The following is a 21,834-nucleotide window of genomic DNA, read 5'->3' as shown; positions in this document are numbered from 1 at the left end:
AAGATCTGACAAACAAATATTTGTTTGTGAATAAGATCTGGCAAATTATTTTGTCTATGAAAGTGATCTGACAGACAAATTTGTCTTCAAAAAAATTGAGAAATAATTTTGTCAGTAAAAAATGTTTCACTACTTTCTCTTACAGTAACTTTGATCAGTAACTTCAGTCACTGTAACTAAACTCTTCAAATTCCTATCACCCACAATGACTTGGATCAGCTAACTATAACATGTTACACCACTATCCTCTACAGTGAAACAGCTAACAACAACATGTAACATCACTATCCCCTACAGTGGATCAGTTAACTATAACTTGTAACATCACTGTCCCCTACAGTGGATCAGTTAACTATAACTTGTAACACCACTGTCCCCTACAGTGGATCAGTTAACTATAACTTGTAACATCACTGTCCCCTACAGTGGATCAGTTAACTATAACTTGTAACACCACTGTCCCCTACAGTGGATCAGTTATCTATAACTTGTAACACCACTGTCCCCTACAGTGGATCAGTTAACTATAACTTGTAACACCACTGTCCCCTACAGTGGATCAGTTAACTATAACTTGTAACACCACTGTCCCCTACAGTGGATCAGTTTAACTATAACTTGTAACATCACTGTCCCCTACAGTGGATCAGTTAACTATAACTTGTAACATCACTGTCCCCTACAGTGGATCAGTTAACTATAACTTGTAACACCACTGTCCCCTACAGTGGATCAGTTAACTATAACTTGTAACACCACTGTCCCCTACAGTGGATCAGTTAACTATAACTTGTAACATCACTGTCCCCTACAGTGGATCAGTTAACTATAACTTGTAACATCACTGTCCCCTACAGTGGATCAGTTAACTATAACTTGTAACATCACTGTCCCCTACAGTGGATCAGTTAACTATAACTTGTAACACCACTGTCCCCTACAGTGGATCAGTTAACTATAACTTGTAACACCACTGTCCCCTACAGTGGATCAGTTAACTATAACTTGTAACACCACTGTCCCCTACAGTGGATCAGTTAACTATAACTTGTAACACCACTGTCCCCTACAGTGGATCAGTTAACTATAACTTGTAACACCACTATCCCCTACAGTGGATCAGTTAACTATAACTTGTAACATCACTATCCCCTACAGTGGATCAGTTAACTATAACTTGTAACATCACTATCCCTACAGTGGATCAGTTAACTATAACTTGTAACATCACTATCCCCTACAGTGGATCAGTTAACTATAACTTGTAACATCACTATCCCCTACAGTGGATCAGTTAACTATAACTTGTAACATCACTGTCCCCTACAGTGGATCAGTTAACTATAACTTGTAACATCACTGTCCCCTACAGTGGATCAGTTAACTATAACTTGTAACATCACTGTCCCCTACAGTGGATCAGTTAACTATAACTTGTAACACCACTGTCCCCTACAGTGGATCAGTTATCTATAACTTGTAACATCACTGTCCCCTACAGTGGATCAGTTAACTATAACTTGTAACATCACTGTCCCCTACAGTGGATCAGTTAACTATAACTTGTAACATCACTGTCCCCTACAGTGGATCAGTTAACTATAACTTGTAACATCACTGTCCCCTACAGTGGATCAGTTAACTATAACTTGTAACATCACTGTCCCCTACAGTGGATCAGTTAACTATAACTTGAACACACTGTCCCCTACAGTGGATCAGTTAAACTATAACTTGTAACACTTTACACTGTCCCCTACAGTGGATCAGTTAACTATAACTTGTAACATCACTGTCCCCTACAGTGGATCAGTTAACTATAACTTGTAACATCACTGTCCCCTACAGTGGATCAGTTAACTATAACTTGTAACATCACTGTCCCCTACAGTGGATCAGTTAACTATAACTTGTAACATCACTGTCCCCTACAGTGGATCAGTTAACTATAACTTGTAACATCACTGTCCCCTACAGTGGATCAGTTAACTATAACTTGTAACATCACTGTCCCCTACAGTGGATCAGTTAACTATAACTTGTAACATCACTGTCCCCTACAGTGGATCAGTTAACTATAACTTGTAACATCACTGTCCCCTACAGTGGATCAGTTAACTATAACTTGTAACATCACTGTCCCCTACAGTGGATCAGTTAACTATAACTTGTAACATCACTGTCCCCTACAGTGGATCAGTTAACTATAACTTGTAACATCACTGTCCCCTACAGTGGATCAGTTAACTATAACTTGTAACACCACTGTCCCCTACAGTGGATCAGTTAACTATAACTTGTAACATCACTGTCCCCTACAGTGGATCAGTTAACTATAACTTGTAACATCACTGTCCCCTACAGTGGATCAGTACTATAACTTGTAACACACTGTCCCCTACAGTGGATCAGTTAACTATAACTTGTAACACCACTGTCCCCTACAGTGGATCAGTTAACTATAACTTGTAACACCACTGTCCCCTACAGTGGATCAGTTAACTATAACTTGTAACATCACTGTCCCCTACAGTGGATCAGTTAACTATAACTTGTAACATCACTGTCCCCTACAGTGGATCAGTTAACTATAACTTGTAACATCACTGTCCCCTACAGTGGATCAGTTAACTATAACTTGTAACATCACTATCCCCTACAGTGGATCAGTTAACTATAACTTGTAACACCACTGTCCCCTACAGTGGATCAGTTAACTATAACTTGTAACACCACTGTCCCCTACAGTGGATCAGTTAACTATAACTTGTAACACCACTGTCCCCTACAGTGGATCAGTTAACTATAACTTGTAACACCACTGTCCCCTACAGTGGATCAGTTAACTATAACTTGTAACACCACTGTCCCCTACAGTGGATCAGTTAACTATAACTTGTAACATCACTATCCTTCCCTACAGTGGATCAGTTAACTATAACTTGTAACATCACTGTCCCCTACAGTGGATCAGTTAACTATAACTTGTAACACCACTGTCCCCTACAGTGGATCAGTTAACTATAACTTGTAACATCACTGTCCCCTACAGTGGATCAGTTAACTATAACTTGTAACACCACTGTCCCCTACAGTGGATCAGTTAACTATAACTTGTAACACCACTGTCCCCTACAGTGGATCAGTTATCTATAACTTGTAACACCACTGTCCCCTACAGTGGATCAGTTAACTATAACTTGTAACAATGGATCAGTTAACTATAACTTGTAACACCACTGTCCCCTACAGTGGATCAGTTAACTATAACTTGTAACACCACTGTCCCCTACAGTGGATCAGTTATCTATAACTTGTAACACCACTGTCCCCTACAGTGGATCAGTTAACTATAACTTGTAACACCACTATCCCCTACAGTGGATCAGTTAACTATAACTTGTAACACCACTGTCCCCTACAGTGGATCAGTTAACTATAACTTGTAACATCCACTATCCTCTACAGTGAATCAGTTAGCTATAATTTGTAACATCACTATCCTCTACAGTGGATCAGTTAACTATAACTTGTTACATCACTATCCCCTACAATGGATCAGTTAACTATAACTTGTAACATCACTGTCCCCTACAGTGGATCAGTTAACTATAACTTGTAACATCACTATCCCCTACAGTGGATCAGTTAACTATAACTTGTAACATCACTGTCCCCTACAGTGGATCAGTTAACTATAACTTGTAACATCACTGTCCCCTACAGTGGATCAGTTAACTATAACTTGTAACATCACTGTCCCCTACAGTGGATCAGTTAACTATAACTTGTAACATCACTGTCCCCTACAGTGGATTCAGTTAACTATAACTTGTAACACCACTATCCTCTACAGTGGATCAGTTAACTATAACTTGTTACATCACTATCCCCTACAGTGGATCAGTTAACTATAACTTGTAACACCACTGTCCCCTACAGTGGATCAGTTAACTATAACTTGTAACATCACTGTCCCCTACAGTGGATCAGTTAACTATAACTTGTAACATCACTGTCCCCTACAGTGGATCAGTTAACTATAACTTGTAACATCACTGTCCCCTACAGTGGATCAGTTAACTATAACTTGTAACACCACTGTCCCCCACAGTGGATCAGTTAACTATAACTTGTAACATCACTGTCCCCTACAGTGGATCAGTTAACTATAACTTGTAACATCACTGTCCCCTACAGTGGATCAGTTAACTATAACTTGTAACACCACTGTCCCCTACAGTGGATCAGTTAACTATAACTTGTAACATCACTGTCCCCTACAGTGGATCAGTTAACTATAACTTGTAACATCACTGTCCCCTACAGTGGATCAGTTAACTATAACTTGTAACACCACTGTCCCCTACAGTGGATCAGTTAACTATAACTTGTAACACCACTGTCCCCTACAGTGGATCAGTTAACTATAACTTGTAACATCACTGTCCCCTACAGTGGATCAGTTAACTATAACTTGTAACACACTTCCCCTACAGTGGATCAGTTAACTATAACTTGTAACACACTGTCCCCTACAGTGGATCAGTTAACTATAACTTGTAACACACTTCCCTACAGTGGATAGTTAACTATAACTTGTAACATCACTGTCCCCTACAGTGGATCAGTTAACTATAACTTGTAACATCACTGTCCCCTACAGTGGATCAGTTAACTATAACTTGTAACACACTGTCCCCTACAGTGGATCAGTTAACTATAACTTGTAACATCACTGTCCCCTACAGTGGATCAGTTAACTATAACTTGTAACACCACTGTCCCCTACAGTGGATCAGTTAACTATAACTTGTAACACCACTGTCCCCTACAGTGGATCAGTTAACTATAACTTGTAACACCACTGTCCCCTACAGTGGATCAGTTAACTATAACTTGTAACACCACTGTCCCCTACAGTGGATCAGTTATCTATAACTTGTTACATCACTGTCCCCTACAGTGGATCAGTTAACTATAACTTGTAACACACTGTCCCCTACAGTGGATCAGTTAACTATAACTTGTAACATCACTGTCCCCTACAGTGGATCAGTTAACTATAACTTGTAACATCACTGTCCCCTACAGTGGATCAGTTAACTATAACTTGTAACACCACTGTCCCCTACAGTGGATCAGTTAACTATAACTTGTAACACCACTGTCCCCTACTACAGTGGATCAGTTAACTATAACTTGTAACACCACTGTCCCCTACAGTGGATCAGTTAACTATAACTTGTAACACACACTGTCCCCTACAGTGGATCAGTTAACTATAACTTGTAACACCACTGTCCCCTACAGTGGATCAGTTATCTATAACTTGTAACACCACTATCCCCTACAGTGGATCAGTTAACTATAACTTGTAACACCACTGTCCCCTACAGTGGATCAGTTAACTATAACTTGTAACACCACTATCCCCTACAGTGGATCAGTTAACTATAACTTGTAACACCACTATCCCCTACAGTGGATCAGTTATCTATAACTTGTAACACCACTGTCCCCTACAGTGGATCAGTTAACTATAACTTGTAACATCACTGTCCCCTACAGTGGATCAGTTAACTATAACTTGTAACATCACTGTCCCCTACAGTGGATCAGTTAACTATAACTTGTAACATCACTATCCTCTACAGTGGATCAGTTAACTATAACTTGTAACATCACTGTCCCCTACAGTGGATCAGTTAACTATAACTTGTAACATCACTATCCTCTACAGTGGATCAGTTAACTATAACTTGTAACATCACTGTCCCCTACAGTGGATCAGTTAACTATAACTTGTAACACCACTGTCCCCTACAGTGGATCAGTTAACTATAACTTGTAACATCACTATCCCCTACAGTGGATCAGTTAACTATAACTTGTAACACCACTGTCCCCACAGTGGATCAGTTAACTATAACTTGTAACACCACTATCCTCTACAGTGGATCAGTTAACTATAACTTGTAACATCACTATCCTCTACAGTGGATCAGTTAACTATAACTTGTAACACCACTGTCCCCCACAGTGGATCAGTTAACTATAACTTGTAACACCACTGTCCCCTACAGTGGATCAGTTAACTATAACTTGTAACACCACTATCCCCTACAGTGGATCAGTTAACTATAACTTGTAACACCACTATCCCCTACAGTGGATCAGTTATCTATAACTCGTTACATCACTATCCTCTTACAGTGGATCAGTTAACTATAACTTGTAACACCACTGTCCCCTACAGTGGATCAGTTAACTATAACTTGTAACACCACTATCCCCTACAGTGGATCAGTTAACTATAACTTGTAACACCACTATCCTCTACAGTGGATCAGTTAACTATAACTTGTAACATCACTATCCCCTACAGTGGATCAGTTAACTATAACTTGTAACACCACTGTCCCCTACAGTGGATCAGTTAACTATAACTTGTAACACCACTATCCTCTACAGTGGATCAGTTAACTATAACTTGTAACACCACTATCCTCTACAGTGGATCAGTTAACTATAACTTGTAACACCACTGTCCCCTACAGTGGATCAGTTAACTATAACTTGTTACATCACTATCCCCTACAGTGAATCAGTTAACTATAACTTGTTACACCACTGTCCCCTACAGTGGATCAGTTAACTATAACTTGTTACATCACTATCCCCTACAGTGACTCCCATAAAAGCTTCTCCAATTGAAACACTCCAGTTCCCCTAGTGTTATGTGTAACCTCATCTTTTTTCTAACTCCTGTGGCTACATCTGCATCAGTTATGCATTTTATTCCAATTTTTGCTGCATGTTTCTCTCGTTTCTTTCTAGTTGGTTTATACAAGTATGTGATTCTCGTCAACATCTGATGTGCATGGTATCGCTAAAACTGTTGCACAATTCATAACGCTACGGGGGAGTGGGATATCCAAAGGCGCGGACTGTAATTTTGGGTTATTAGTCTTTATTTATATCAACTCATCTGATATTATGTGTAGGTATTTTAGCCCCGTGCGTCAACCTATTAGGTAATCTCCAACACGGGAGAGTTCTAAGGTTATTGGTGAAGTGTTATCGGAGTTTCAATGGGAGTCGAGAAGGTATCTGTTAGTGTAAGAATCCGCATGGGTGGTATATATCATGTTAGTTCTGTCTATTTATAGATAAAATTACCAAAAATAACTCAATTATTGAAAGGTTGGATTCTGGAAACAGTGAATGGTAGTTTGATACATAGGTTATTTGACAGAATAGCTCTGTGTGTTACTGGTATACCTTTGTAGTACATAGCAAATGTCTTTTTTCAATAATTGTTTTTTCAATAATTTAGATGCCATAGGAAGATAGTTTCATACTTATATTTACATTATTTACTCATTTTGGGGTCTCTGCATTAACATTGTTTAAGCTAGACCAGGAAAATCGTTTAGCAACGATGATTTAATCCACAAGATCCACAAGCCATTTTGAAATGATCAGTTGACGTCACTACGTCAACAATTTGTCATGATGCCATAATGGTCACGTTTTGGGTGTCAGTAATACCGTCATATATTTCACTTTGCCTTGATTAGCTTTTATGGTAGAAGTGACAAGTAAATGTAAATATATTACTTTAACCAGTTCAGTAAAGTTAAAGTCTATTTCCTATCCATATCTAAATTTGATAAAAGTTTTGTGCTTCAGTAAACTATCAGGATCCATAAAGAAAATATTTGATTAAGTATTAGCCAGATATCAAAATAAAACACCTCTTTGTGGCTATAAATGTTTCAGGAAAGAAAAAGTTGCATTTTCTCACAAAAAATCAAATTCAAATTTTTGTTATAAATTTCCTTCGTCTCAAAATTCAAATACCAAACCTTATTTAACAAGCCATGGAATGGATAATCTTCATTTTTAAAAGCAATTTTAATATTTTATTGTTTAACATCTTATTAACAGCCAAGGCCATTTAAGGACATATCAGATTTTAGAAGATGGAAAACCAGAGTACCTGGAGAAAACCCACATGGTCAGCGCAAAGTAACTATTTCATTTAACGTTTACACTCGCAACCCAGCAGTGATGGACTAATGGGGGAATGTTAGAACACCTTAACCACTAACCCACAGACAAACCTTGGTTTTTGAATCACACCTAACTAGTATTTAACTCTAAACATATCATAAGAGATATCAATATGAATATTAATTATTTTGAAGAAGTAGAATTCTCAAGAATTATTTCTGATACTCTTCCTTATTACATATCAAAAGCACCTCTTTTTTTTAATTAAATACATAAATTATCTTCCATGTCTGACATTTTCATACCACTAACGGAGCCAATATGTTATAAATGTAATGATACCAATTAATTCAGCAAATATTGTGTTAATCAAAGATGATGAAATGGAATGATGTTCGAGTATTGGATAACTATCTTGACTTCTGCCTAAAAGATTCACTTGAGAGAGCTAGTTTGATTACAATCAAGCTGCAACTTTACAATCTAGAATTACATGTATATCTTTTTTAATTTATTTAATTACTGAGAGTTGAGAGAAGCAGTGTGCTGGATTGTACAGAATCAATGAAACAGACGACATCACACCCGAACGACAGGAAACTGACGCCCACAGAACACCTATCCAAGTAAACCATCTGGCGATTGGATCGAGTTTTTATTCTATTGATTGCTGCAGGATCAAGCACATTATTGTAAGTTACCTGATGCACTGAAGGTAAAATTTTATTGCCTGGAGCATTCCGAGTTTGTTTTACTCAAGTTAGAAAAAAAATATTCCATTGATTTACTTTAAAGCATGAACACGAAAACGCTTGTAGCACAACACTCAAATTTGGATCCTTTTTACACGTTATCTATCAAACACATCAGTGACAGTTTGGTTTCAGGCAGCAAAATGCATATTTGCTTATTTTTACCATTTAACTAAAATTCATAATTAACCTTCTTCGACCCTGAACTTTCTGTCAAAAATTATGATCTTGAGTTTCATGTGAAATCATTTGCCCTTGACCTAGTTTTGGTAATTGATCATCAAATATTTTGACCTTGTTTTATATATCCATGCTTTTGACCTTGAGCAATATTTACTATACCTCAGTATTACCATTAAGGCCTAGGATGGTTTCCTGAGATATATAAATTACCTAAGTAAGGATCAAACTTTTATTTGTTTCATAATTATAACTTGCTAAAATGATTGGCGAATACCTATACATATACTTATTATAAAAGACTTTTCATCTTGACCTTGACATCAGAAACATTTGACCTTCCATCTTGACCTTGACATTAGAAGTATCTGATCTTACACCATGACCTTGACATAAGCATTTGATCTTCCATCTAGACCTTGACATTTGAAGTATCTGATCTTACACTATGACCTTTACATAAGAAGCATTTGACCTTCTATCTTGACCTTGACATTAGAAGCATTCGACCTTCCATCTTGAGTTTGACATTAAAAAATTTGATCTTCCATCTTGACCTCAATATTAAAAGATTTGATCATCCATCTTGACCTCGACATTAGAAGTCTTGTTTTACATAAGTTCCCCCAGTAATTTTGATACTACTGTTAGACCAGAAGGAATTCTTACCTGCTGATAAATGACCATATGATCCACTAGCAGCACTCGAACTCCTCGAGTTTGTACTATGTAAGAATGGAGTGAACTGTAGTGACCCTTCGGAACTCCTCGTCAAGCTTTGTATGTCCAAGTAGTCGGAGATAGGAGAGTGAGATAATGCCCGTTTTCGACTTTTACATATGATACTAGGCCGCGGACTTGTGAGGCGAGAACCTGTGATACAATTACATTCATTAATTACATATCTGTGTTTATATTTAGAATAACCAACAATTAGTTATATGAGGAAGATTAAATAAGATTTGTTTTCATTGAGTCTAATTACTTAATTAAGCCAACTTTTATTTCAAATTCTGTCTGTGAAAATTAACTTCTTGGTAGTTAACACTTAGGTAGCTTTAAAAAAACAACTAGATATTAATTTGTGGGGATAAACTTTGCATATATAACTTGTTCACGAAAGCAAAGAAAAATTCAGACAAAAAAGAATTATTTACAGTAACTGATTCTAGAAATAGAACATTGTAAAATGAACGTCAGAATTATTCATGAGTATTGAATCCTTATTATTGATGCTAATTTTTCTTTTTAATATTTATTTTTCATTTTCACTTATCAACTTGTATGGCAGGAATTTCCCCATGAACATGAAACCTTTAATAGAAGGTTTTTGAAATACCTTATTTTTTTTCTTTTAGAAAAAAGAAATCATAAATTATAGACAACTCTTTCTGAATGAACAGACCTATCCTTAATTTTACATATTTGGTTATTGATAAGCAACATTCCAAACACAAATTCTTGACATTCCTCCCATAAAAAAACAATAATAAAAACTTCATGCATGACTCAGGACATCAAATGGAAATATAACTTTCCCATCTTTGTTTTACAAACTACATCAACAGATATTTGTTTCAAGTATTATCCCCAATTTTCATCAAAAGACCATCAGAATTATATCTGGTTCCCAGGAGAAAATAATGGAAACGTTTTTGCTGAATATTATGCAGCAATAAGTGTATTATATGCACCGAGACACTGCCAACATGGTACATCATCTAAGGGCTAGACGGTTCTGATGTCTTGTTGTATGTTATCTATACAAATCCTAGCACTACTGTTTCAGCCCTTCAGTAGTAAAGTTCAACTATTTTCTATATCTATGATCTTGTATCAGTTACCAAATATTTCACAGAACAAATTCTAAATATTTCCTTATTTTTTTTTTTTTTTTTTGTATTTTTGCCATGCATAGAGTATCTTTTGTAATCCGGAATACAATTTTTTTTAAAACATCCAAAATTTGAATAGCTAAATATTTTTTTGAAATTAAAAAAAACAACAAAAATTAACACACACAAAACACGTAACGCTTAAAGCAAGAACTTCAATGAATCTAATTATCTATCTATGTTTTAGAATGTCAGAAAACATCGACGAACATTTTTTTTTTTTATTACTTGCTCGAAACATCCAATCATTAAGGAATCATAAATGCTATGTCAGTTTAGAATTTTAAAATATTGGTCTGTACAGTATGAGAGTAACGGAGGTGTAACCTACTTTCTAACGAGCCGGGAAGGGTGATGCTGCCACTTCCCGGAGTGGGCGGGATGTCCCCAAACATGCTCCGCCCACTATATGACACATGACTGGGATAATCACTGTATACAGAGCCAGGGCCACCAAGCGGTAGACCTAAAACAAAATATGATAAATACGTCATGGATCTACAAGGCATGTATTTTTTATGTGATGAGAGCCAACTAAGATGAACATTAATATAATGAATTATTTTACTGTGGAAGAGAGAACACATATGTCAATTTATTGATAATAATTCCACTTCTTCGTGCTACAGAGGTTAAATCTTCTTGCTTATTCTGCTGCAGTAGCTTATTTTGTCGCATTGGCTTGTTTTAAGACTGAGTAGCATGTATTTTGTCCAGCCTATACAGGTTATTGGTTTAGGGAGGATATTACGGCCATTACCTGGTAGAGAGGAGGGGCTGAACCGTCGCCCTGACAATGGACTCTGATATAGGTAGTTCCTTTGGAGCTGTTCCCAGTGTATTCGTGCTGCGAGGCTCGTGACAGGCTCTCCAGGGGCTATCGGGCTACGCATACTAAGCACCGACACATCAGAGTGGGACGGACTTGCAGCAAGTCTAGCCAATCAGAAACCATTGCAATTTACGTAAAGGGAATTCAAAACCAATCAATTTTAGAAGTCTAAGATACTTTGAAGATGCATTAAACCAGAAATGCCTGTAAAACACCAATGTCCATAACATAGAATCAATGAAGGAAATGACAAGACACTTACCCTGTTTAACCCAAAAAAACACTCATATCCCTATAAGTGCCCCTCTCCCTTTTGAGGCCTCAATTTCAATTGCTTTAATATAATTTTGTCTTATCATGCGCTTTTTCAATTTTTTTTAAAAGCCCTGGGTGCTTATTGGGTAGAATACGGTATTTTGATGGTGGGGACATAAATATTCAAAATTAATCTTAGAAAGAGAATGATTTTGCTAGAATAAAAATATTAGATTTGGCAACAGACAATTCATCACAAATATCAAGTTGCTGCCGTACAAAACAAATCTCAATGTTTCTGTAAACTTAAGGTATATACTCACCCTGGCATGGGCTGGTGATACGGACTAGATGGAGGCCAATGGTATCGCCCCTCCAGCGTATGGGAGTCGAGAGGAAGGGGCTGGTTTATGGGGTATGGGAAGTGACCGTATGGAAACCCGTAACCTGGTGATGAATTAAGGTTATTTACTCAATGAATCGTCATAACGAAATTATTAATTATTCTCAAACAATGAGAGAAAAATTTACATAACCAATAAAGTTTAAGATATATACAAACACAATTAGATAAATGAAATATAGTTGAATCATGTCTTGAAGTCACCCGAGCTGTAGCTCTGAACTGTAGAGTTTTAGGATTAGTTACAGGAAATTAAAGTCAATTATCAAAGATAGTTTCAATATATTTTGATGATGTATGAACATATAGAAGTGTTTTCAACCGATTTATGAATACTTAAAGAATTAGCAACAGTCTTACCATTGCCGTATCCATGTTCCAGTAGTCCATTACGGGGGTCTAAGAGAGGGTTGACGTAATATCCCGGGTTTGGAATGCGTGGTTCCCGTACATGGGGATCGACTGGTGGTGGGTGTGGTGTGGGTCCAACTCCGCGATCAACTGTCTCCACTTGGGATGACGCCCGCCCTTTGTCGTCCTGAGTGGTAGTCGGTTCCTCGTCGACGCGTGTCAGGTGACAGCTGGGGGGCCGGCTGACGACGAGACCTCGGCGAGACTTCTGTAGCGGGTCCGCTAAAATACACACACAAAAAAACAATATAATATAAATAAAACAGAAAACAAAACATTCTCATAATTAATAAAATTTTCATAATTGTACCAGGAGATCCCAAATGCCAGTGAAGTATTGTGAACTATTCAGTTCTGTTCCTACATTTTTAGAAATGAATGATTCCTAAGGATTACATTATTATTTTTAGTACCCAAGACTAAACTGAAAACTAAATAATTTTCTCTAAATCAATGATGTTACTCCAATAAGTAGATTATGCTACCTGAACACAAGGGGAGATAACTCAGTAGGGCGGAAAGACAGAAAAACTTTGCTGATCAATATTTTATCCTAAATGGCTTAATCTTTACTGATTATTCATCACATTGACTAGCAGAGATAGACGATTAGAGTATTTGTTTTACGAAGAGCTTACATATTGACCCTGTGAGAGGACCACCGCTGATGTGAATGCGACACCAATGTATGTACAGTGCCATAACAAAACACTGAAAACATACAGATACATATACTCTATAAACTGACATGAGGACTAATATCACTAACTAAAAACATGTTGTCGCTACTTTAGGAATCATCGTGTACTCTGATTCACCAACGTAATTAAATTGTGTTTGCCTTTCCCACACAGAGTGATAAGTCATTGATTAAACTGTTCTGTCATTTTCAATAAATGGTCACCTGCGATTTTTATTTCTATTTTCCCGAATTCTGACATGGGAAAATTTTCTTTGTGGTATCAAATATCTTTAAACAAAATTTTCTGACAGAAAATTGACAAGGAGCACCTATACGATTCAAAGTCAAAAAGTAAGAACGTTAAATGATACGAAGCGCCATATTTAATGGCCGTTACCATTGCTGTCGCTACTGAAGTATGAAGAAATGGAAGGGAAAGCTTGGAAAAAGCATTTAATGTAACACAAAAAGCTATTGTGTGAATGTGTGTCTGTGCTCATTGGTATTTAATAATATTTATCGTCAACAAAACAGCTATTGAACGGAACCAACATCCTGTCAGTAAACGTCAAGTCCTTGGATGGTAGTTGCCTGACGTGACAAAATAATACAACATCGGGTTATTTATGTTGTAGCTTCCTAGTCACACTTCACTAACTCCGATGATAGCCCTAACTGTCAAGTCATCTACGAAAACATAACATATTTCAACGTTATCCAATTTCACTTGCCATAAATTTGTTAAATTAGTGGAAATTATCAAAACTTACCCAAAGGTCATGCCTCGTTTCTGTAGCGTTGCAAAGATTTTGTGAATGGTGTCGAGATTAATTTGACCGGAGTTTATGATCATGTTTTTGGTGAGATAACATTCACCTATGAGATACGATTTGACTTTGATCTTTTTTTAAAACTTTTCAAATTTCCAAACACGATACCCTTGTTTACAAACAATTTAAAATAGCGATAAGGCATTATATTTTACTAAACTACACCACTAATTCCAATCTTAACAACTCTTGTATAAACTCTTACTAGATTATGTTTCATCTTCAACGAAAATTTTATTCAAATTCTGATTTGAAGCATTAAAGATTAGATTTGTGTTGTGAAGGACATTTTGTAAGTACCGATTTGATAGGCTAGCTGAATCTTGATAACCTTCATCTACTTCCTGTCAAGAAAAACAACACCCAGCGATATAGCTACAAGGTAACACAGCTCTATAATCTGCTTCTGTCAAAGATTTTTTTTTGTGGTAAAATAAAATACCTGCATCTACAAGAGGACTCTAGGTGACAAATAGATTTTTTTTTTATTTTACAGAGAAAGGAAATCCAGTGGTTTATATCTAAATATCATTACTGCTGATATTTGTCTGCTTAATAGCCATTATTCTTGTTGTTCTGATAATTAATTCATCAATGACTTTTTAGTTTTTTTCCAATAATAGGGAGTACGACATTTGTTACAGAAAATGGCACATTTCTACACTTAAAGGCTGTTGGGCATGAACTATTATTTCACCAAAAAGTTCTGTTGGACAATTATTGAAAAGAGCTGGCATTGTCGTTAAATTGAATTCTCAAGGAAGAAGACCTTCTCAATGAAATCTTGATACCTGTGATTTTAGAATAACTTTCTACATTACAACTGTTTTGTATTTCATTAATTTATGTGTGAAACCCTAGGGATCTAACAGACTACATAGGTTACATTGGGAATGTAAGAAAGAAGAAGGTTGAAGTTTGAAGATCAGATTGGGGTGAGGGTCAATAGGGATAGGACATGGTTGGGATATACATACGGCGGGCCAGTGAGGGGGTTGAGGTGTGGAAAGAGGAGAGGGAATGGCTGTGAGATCTAAAGAATGGTGGGGTCAGGTGGGTAGGGGATGAGGGTAGGTTAGGGAGTGGGGGGTAGGGGATGGGGGTAGGGTTTTGAAAGTGTTGAGGCAAAAACATAAACAGAAAAACACATTTTGTGAATGAGACACAACAACGTGGGACATTTATTTAAATACAGTAGATATAAAATGCTACATTAAACGCCTTCATCCTTAACGACTGATCTGACTTGTTTGTGTATGTTTTTATGTATATGGCCACCGTTAAGTGCCTGAACACCTGAGCTACCTGTGACCGGTCCCTCGTGACTCCGGCCTCCATTTGATGGCGGTGTAGATTATCATCGGAGCAATGTCACCTCTGTGCCCTACAGCTAGTTTAACACACAAGGCGAGACTACACTTCATAAAGTTTTATAAAGAAATCCAGCCTCTCAATAAAGATTTATAAACTTGGTGAGTTAGTTTACCCTCGTATATCACATTCAAGTTTCATGTTGGTTGTAAAGTTTCCTACCTACACTATACATAAGTCTTTTGACACATGTTTAAAATGTTATAAAGAGAAGCAATTTTTGTTGTTGTTTTTTTTCCAAAGGAACATCGAGCATATTTTAAACTACTTGCTATTTTTCAATGACATAAATCCTTTTCAAAATTCAGATTTTTTTTCACAAAGCCAAGTAACACAAAGAATAAACTGACAAATCAGAATCTCTCCAGGTCAGTAATACATCCGAGGTCAGTCATGACATAGGTATAGGTAGGTAATCCAGGTGTTTTACAATAAATACCAAGGTAAGTAAATGTATATGGGGTGTCATGTATCCTTGCCTGTAGGTGTTGGATGCTCCATCCCCCTTCCCCAGGATAAAATGTTACCTTCTGCCCTCTTCCACAGGTTCTGAATCCCCTCCCTGAACTTCTCTAGTTGTAGAGTTTTCTTCCCCTTTCTTTGACATTTAAAATGCCCCTTCTCTCCATTCATAGGAATAAAAATGCCTCATTTGTCCCTTGGTTAAAAAGATGTTAAATGCCCCCCTTCTCTACTTTGTAGATGTTCCTACGATATCCCCTCCCCTAATTAAGGAATGTTCCCCTACCCCTCGCTATGAATTTTCCCTTCTTCTGTCTCTAGGTGTAAAATTGTCCTTCCTTCCTTCTTATGGAATTCCCTGTTGTAAAATTCCCCTTTCCCTATTTTTTCTAAAGTTTAGCATTCCCCCTCCCTGCTATCCACTATGTAAAAAATTTCCCTTTCCCTAATATAAGAAATTAAGCATTCCCCCTCCCTGCCATCCCCTGAGTATAAAATACCCCTTCCAGTCTCCCCTTAGTGTATATTTTAAGACCTGTCTCTCTGGATCATCCCTCATTGCCTTCCCTAACATCCCTTTGTCTCTGTCTCATTAGATCATCCCTCATTGCCTTCCCTAACATCCCTTTGTTCCTGTCTCTCTGGATCATCCCTCATTGCCTTCCCTAACATCCCTTTGTCTCCGTCTCTCTGAATCATCCCTCATTGCCTTCCCTCAAAACCCTTTGTCTCTGTCTCTCTGGATCATCCCTCATTGCCTTCCCTAACATCCCTTTGTCCCTGTCTCTCTGGATCATCCCTCATTGCCTTCCCTAACATCCCTTTGTCCCTGTCTCTCTGGATCATCCCTCATTGCCTTCCCTAACATCCCTTTGTCCCTGTCTCCTGGATCATCCCTCATTGCCTTCCCTAACATCCCTTTGTCCCTGTCTCTCTGGATCATCCCTCATTGCCTTCCCTAACACATCCCTTTGTCCCTGTCTCTCTGGATCATCCCTCATTGCCTTCCCTAACATCCCTTTGTCCCTGTCTCTCTGGATCATCCCTCATTGCCTTCCCTAACATCCCTTTGTCCCTGTCTCTCTGGATCATCCCTCATTGCCTTCCCTAACATCCCTTTGTCCCTGTCTCTCTGGATCATCCCTCATTGCCTTCCCTAACATCCCTTTGTCCCTGTCTCTTGGATCATCCCTCATTGCCTTCCCTAACATCCCTTTGTCCCTGTCTCTCTGGATCATCCCTCATTGCCTTCCCTAACATCCCTTTGTCCCTGTCTCTCTGGATCATCCCTCATTGCCTTCCCTAACATCCCTTTGTCCCTGTCTCTCTGGATCATCCCTCATTGCCTTCCCTAACATCCCTTTGTCCCTGTCTCTCTGGATCATCCCTCATTGCCTTCCCTAACATCCCTTTGTCCCTGTCTCTCTGGATCATCCCTCATTGCCTTCCCTAACATCCCTTTGTCCCTGTCTCTCTGGATCATCCCTCATTGCCTTCCCTAACATCCCTTTGTCCCTGTCTCTCTGGATCATCCCTCATTGCCTTCCCTAACATCCCTTTGTCCCTGTCTCTCTGGATCATCCCTCATTGCCTTCCCTAACATCCCTTTGTCCCTGTCTCTCTGGATCATCCCTCATTGCCTTCCCTAACATCCCTTTGTCCCTGTCTCTCTGGATCATCCCTCATTGCCTTCCCTAACATCCCTTTGTCCCTGTCTCTCTGGATCATCCCTCATTGCCTTCCCTAACATCCCTTTGTCCCTGTCTCTCTGGATCATCCCTCATTGCCTTCCCTAACATCCCTTTGTCCCTGTCTCTCTGGATCATCCCTCATTGCCTTCCCTAACATCCCTTTGTCCCTGTCTCTCTGGATCATCCCTCATTGCCTTCCCTAACATCCCTTTGTCCCTGTCTCTCTGGATCATCCCTCATTGCCTTCCCTAACATCCCTTTGTCCCTGTCTCTCTGGATCATCCCTCATTGCCTTCCCTAACATCCCTTTGTCCCTGTCTCTCTGGATCATCCCTCATTGCCTTCCCTAACACATCCCTTTGTCCCTGTCTCTCTGGATCATCCCTCATTGCCTTCCCTAACATCCCTTTGTCCCTGTCTCTCTGGATCATCCCTCATTGCCTTCCCTAACATCCCTTTGTCCCTGTCTCCTGGATCTCTCTGGATCATCCCTCATTGCCTTCCCTAACATCCCTTTGTCCCTGTCTCTCTGGATCATCCCTCATTGCCTTCCCTAACATCCCTTTGTCCCTGTCTCCTGGATCATCCCTCATTGCCTTCCCTAACATCCCTTTGTCCCTGTCTCTCTGGATCATCCCTCATTGCCTTCCCTAACATCCCTTTGTCCCTGTCTCCTGGATCATCCCTCATTGCCTTCCCTAACATCCCTTTGTCCCTGTCTCTCTGGATCATCCCTCATTGCCTTCCCTAACATCCCTTTGTCCCTGTCTCTCTGGATCATCCCTCATTGCCTTCCCTAACATCCCTTTGTCCCTGTCTCTCTGGATCATCCCTCATTGCCTTCCCTAACATCCCTTTGTCCCTGTCTCTCTGGATCATCCTCATTGCCTTCCCTAACATCCCTTTGTCCCTGTCTCTCTGGATCATCCCTCATTGCCTTCCCTAACATCCCTTTGTCCCTGTCTCTCTGGATCATCCCTCATTGCCTTCCCTAACATCCCTTTGTCCCTGTCTCTCTGGATCATCCCTCATTGCCTTCCCTAACATCCCTTTGTCCCTGTCTCTCTGGATCATCCCTCATTGCCTTCCCTAACATCCCTTTGTCCCTGTCTCTCTGGATCATCCCTCATTGCCTTCCCTAACATCCTTTTCCTGTCTCTCTGGATCATCCCTCATTGCCTTCCCTACATCCTTTCCTGTCTCTCTGGATCATCCCTCATTGCCTTCCCTAACATCCCTTTGTCCCTGTCTCTCTGGATCATCCCTCATTGCCTTCCCTAACATCCCTTTGTCCCTGTCTCTCTGGATCATCCCTCATTGCCTTCCCTAACATCCCTTTGTCCCTGTCTCTCTGGATCATCCCTCATTGCCTTCCCTAACATCCCTTTGTCCCTGTCTCTCTGGATCATCCCTCATTGCCTTCCCTAACATCCCTTTGTCCCCTGTCTCTCTGGATCATCCCTCATTGCCTTCCCTAACATCCCTTTGTCCCTGTCTCTCTGGATCATCCCTCATTGCCTTCCCTAACATCCCTTTGTCCCTGTCTCTCTGGATCATCCCTCATTGCCTTCCCTAACATCCCTTTGTCCCTGTCTCTCTGGATCATCCCTCATTGCCTTCCCTAACATCCCTTTGTCCCTGTCTCTCTGGATCATCCCTCATTGCCTTCCCTAACATCCCTTTGTCCCTGTCTCTCTGGATCATCCCTCATTGCCTTCCCTAACATCCCTTTGTCCCTGTCTCTCTGGATCATCCCTCATTGCCTTCCCTAACATCCCTTTGTCCCTGTCTCTCTGGATCATCCCTCATTGCCTTCCCTAACATCCCTTTGTCTCCGTCTCTCTGGATCATCCCTCATTGCCTTCCCTAACATCCCTTTGTCTCCGTCTCTCTGGATCATCCCTCATTGCCTTCCCTAACATCCCTTTGTCCCTGTCTCTCTGGATCATCCCTCATTGCCTTCCCTAACATCCCTTTGTCCCTGTCTCTCTGGATCATCCCTCATTGCCTTCCCTAACATCCCTTTGTCCCTGTCTCTCTGGATCATCCCTCATTGCCTTCCCTAACATCCCTTTGTCCCTGTCTCTCTGGATCATCCCTCATTGCCTTCCCTAACATCCCTTTGTCCCTGTCTCTCTGGATCATCCCTCATTGCCTTCCCTAACATCCCTTTGTCCCTGTCTCTCTGGATCATCCCTCATTGCCTTCCCTAACATCCCTTTGTCTCCGTCTCTGTGGATCATCCCTCATTGCCTTCCCTAACATCCCTTTGTCTTCGTCTCTGTGGATCATCCCTCATTGCCTTCCCTAACATCCCTTTGTCCCTGTCTCTCTGGATCATCCCTCATTGCCTTCCCTAACATCCCTTTGTCCCTGTCTCTCTGGATCATCCCTCATTGCCTTCCCTAACATCCCTTTGTCCCTGTCTCTCTGGATCATCCCTCATTGCCTTCCCCTACATCCCTTTGCCTCCTAACATCCTTTTCCTGTCTCTCTGTGATCATCCCTCATTGCCTTCCCTAACATCCCTTTGTCCCTGTCTCTCTGGATCATCCCTCATTGCCTTCCCTAACATCCCTTTGTCTCCGTCTCTGTGGATCATCCCTCATTGCCTTCCCTAACATCCCTTTGTCCCTGTCTCTCTGGATCATCCCTCATTGCCTTCCCTAACATCCCTTTGTCCCTGTCTCTCTGGATCATCCCTCATTGCCTTCCCTAACATCCCTTTGTCCCTGTCTCTCTGGATCATCCCTCATTGCCTTCCCTAACATCCCTTTGTCCCTGTCTCTCTGGATCATCCCTCATTGCCTTCCCTAACATCCCTTTGTCCTGTCTCTCTGGATCATCCCTCATTGCCTTCCCTAACATCCCTTTGTCTCCGTCTCTCTGGATCATCCCTCATTGCCTTCCCTAACATCCCTTTGTCTCCGTCTCTCTGGATCATCCCTCATTGCCTTCCCTAACATCCCTTTGTCCCTGTCTCTCTGGATCATCCCTCATTGCCTTCCCTAACATCCCTTTGTCTCTGTCTCATTGGATCATCCCTCATTGCCTTCCCTAACATCCCTTTGTCCCTGTCTCTCTGGATCATCCCTCATTGCCTTCCCTAACATCCCTTTGTCTCTGTCTCTCTGGATCATCCCTCATTGCCTTCCCTAACATCCCTTTGTCTCCGTCTCTGTGGATCATCCCTCATTGCCTTCCCTAACATCCCTTTGTCTCCTGTCTCTCTGGATCATCCCTCATTGCCTTCCCTAACATCCCTTTGTCCCTGTCTTCTCTGGATCATCCCTCATTGCCTTCCCTAACATCCCTTTGTCCCTGTCTCTCTGGATCATCCCTCATTGCCTTCCCTAACATCCCTTTGTCTCTGTCTCTCTGGATCATCCCTCATTACCTTCCCTAACATCCCTTTGTCTCCGTCTCTGTGGATCATCCCTCATTGCCTTCCCTAACATCCCTTTGTCCTAACTGTCTCTCTCTGGATCATCCCTCATTGCCTTCCCTAACATCCCTTTGTCTCTGTCTCTCTGGATCATCCCTCATTGCCTTCCCTAACATCCCTTTGTCTCTGTCTCTCTGGATCATCCCTCATTGCCATCAACCTAACATCCTAACTTATTTATGATGTGCTGTGTCAACTGAGGAATGTTTACTGCTACAACAGCTTCCAATTGTTACATTTACTGAAGAAAATGCCCTCGAAATCCAAAACTGTTATATTTTTTTTTTACAAAACTAATTAAAATTGTTTATAAATCTGTATACTCAGACCACCATGATTGTGTAAATCTTTGTATAACCTATTGTAATTATATTCCCCGGATGAAATCTACCAACCTGATTTAGCTTTTTGACACTAGAAATGTGTTACAATGCAGACAGAAAGGTCACAATAAACCTAGTTTATACCTAAGGCCTGTTACTGCCGGTGTCACATTATGTAACCTGAAACTTGTTAGCCGGTGTCACATTATGTAACCTGAAACTTGTTTATTTATATGAGGACTCCACCCTTTCTCTGTACAACATATACTTACATACTCAGGTG

The 21,834-nt window shown here is 39.9% G+C and overlaps 1 protein-coding gene across 3 annotated transcripts in view; it reads right to left on the bottom strand.

Annotated features, from left to right (window-relative positions):
- Positions 1–21,834, bottom strand: part of LOC138321083 (zinc finger protein GLI3-like) — a 171,294-nt gene that overhangs the window by 14,019 nt on the left and 135,441 nt on the right. For all 3 annotated transcript variants that reach the window (XM_069264494.1, XM_069264496.1, XM_069264495.1), the window contains 5 exons: positions 12,697–12,969; positions 12,257–12,380; positions 11,607–11,782; positions 11,178–11,312; positions 9,621–9,824 (listed from right to left, as the gene is read on the bottom strand). In XM_069264494.1, coding sequence (XP_069120595.1) covers positions 9,621–9,824; positions 11,178–11,312; positions 11,607–11,782; positions 12,257–12,380; positions 12,697–12,969 — 912 coding nt within the window. The remainder of the gene's footprint in view (positions 1–9,620; positions 9,825–11,177; positions 11,313–11,606; positions 11,783–12,256; positions 12,381–12,696; positions 12,970–21,834) is intronic.

The sequence above is a fragment of the Argopecten irradians genome, chromosome 4 (assembly GCF_041381155.1).
Source record: "Argopecten irradians isolate NY chromosome 4, Ai_NY, whole genome shotgun sequence".
NCBI lineage: Eukaryota > Metazoa > Mollusca > Bivalvia > Pectinida > Pectinidae > Argopecten > Argopecten irradians.
Note: the sequence above shows the minus strand (reverse complement) of the source record. Positions and strands in the feature narration are given on the sequence as shown.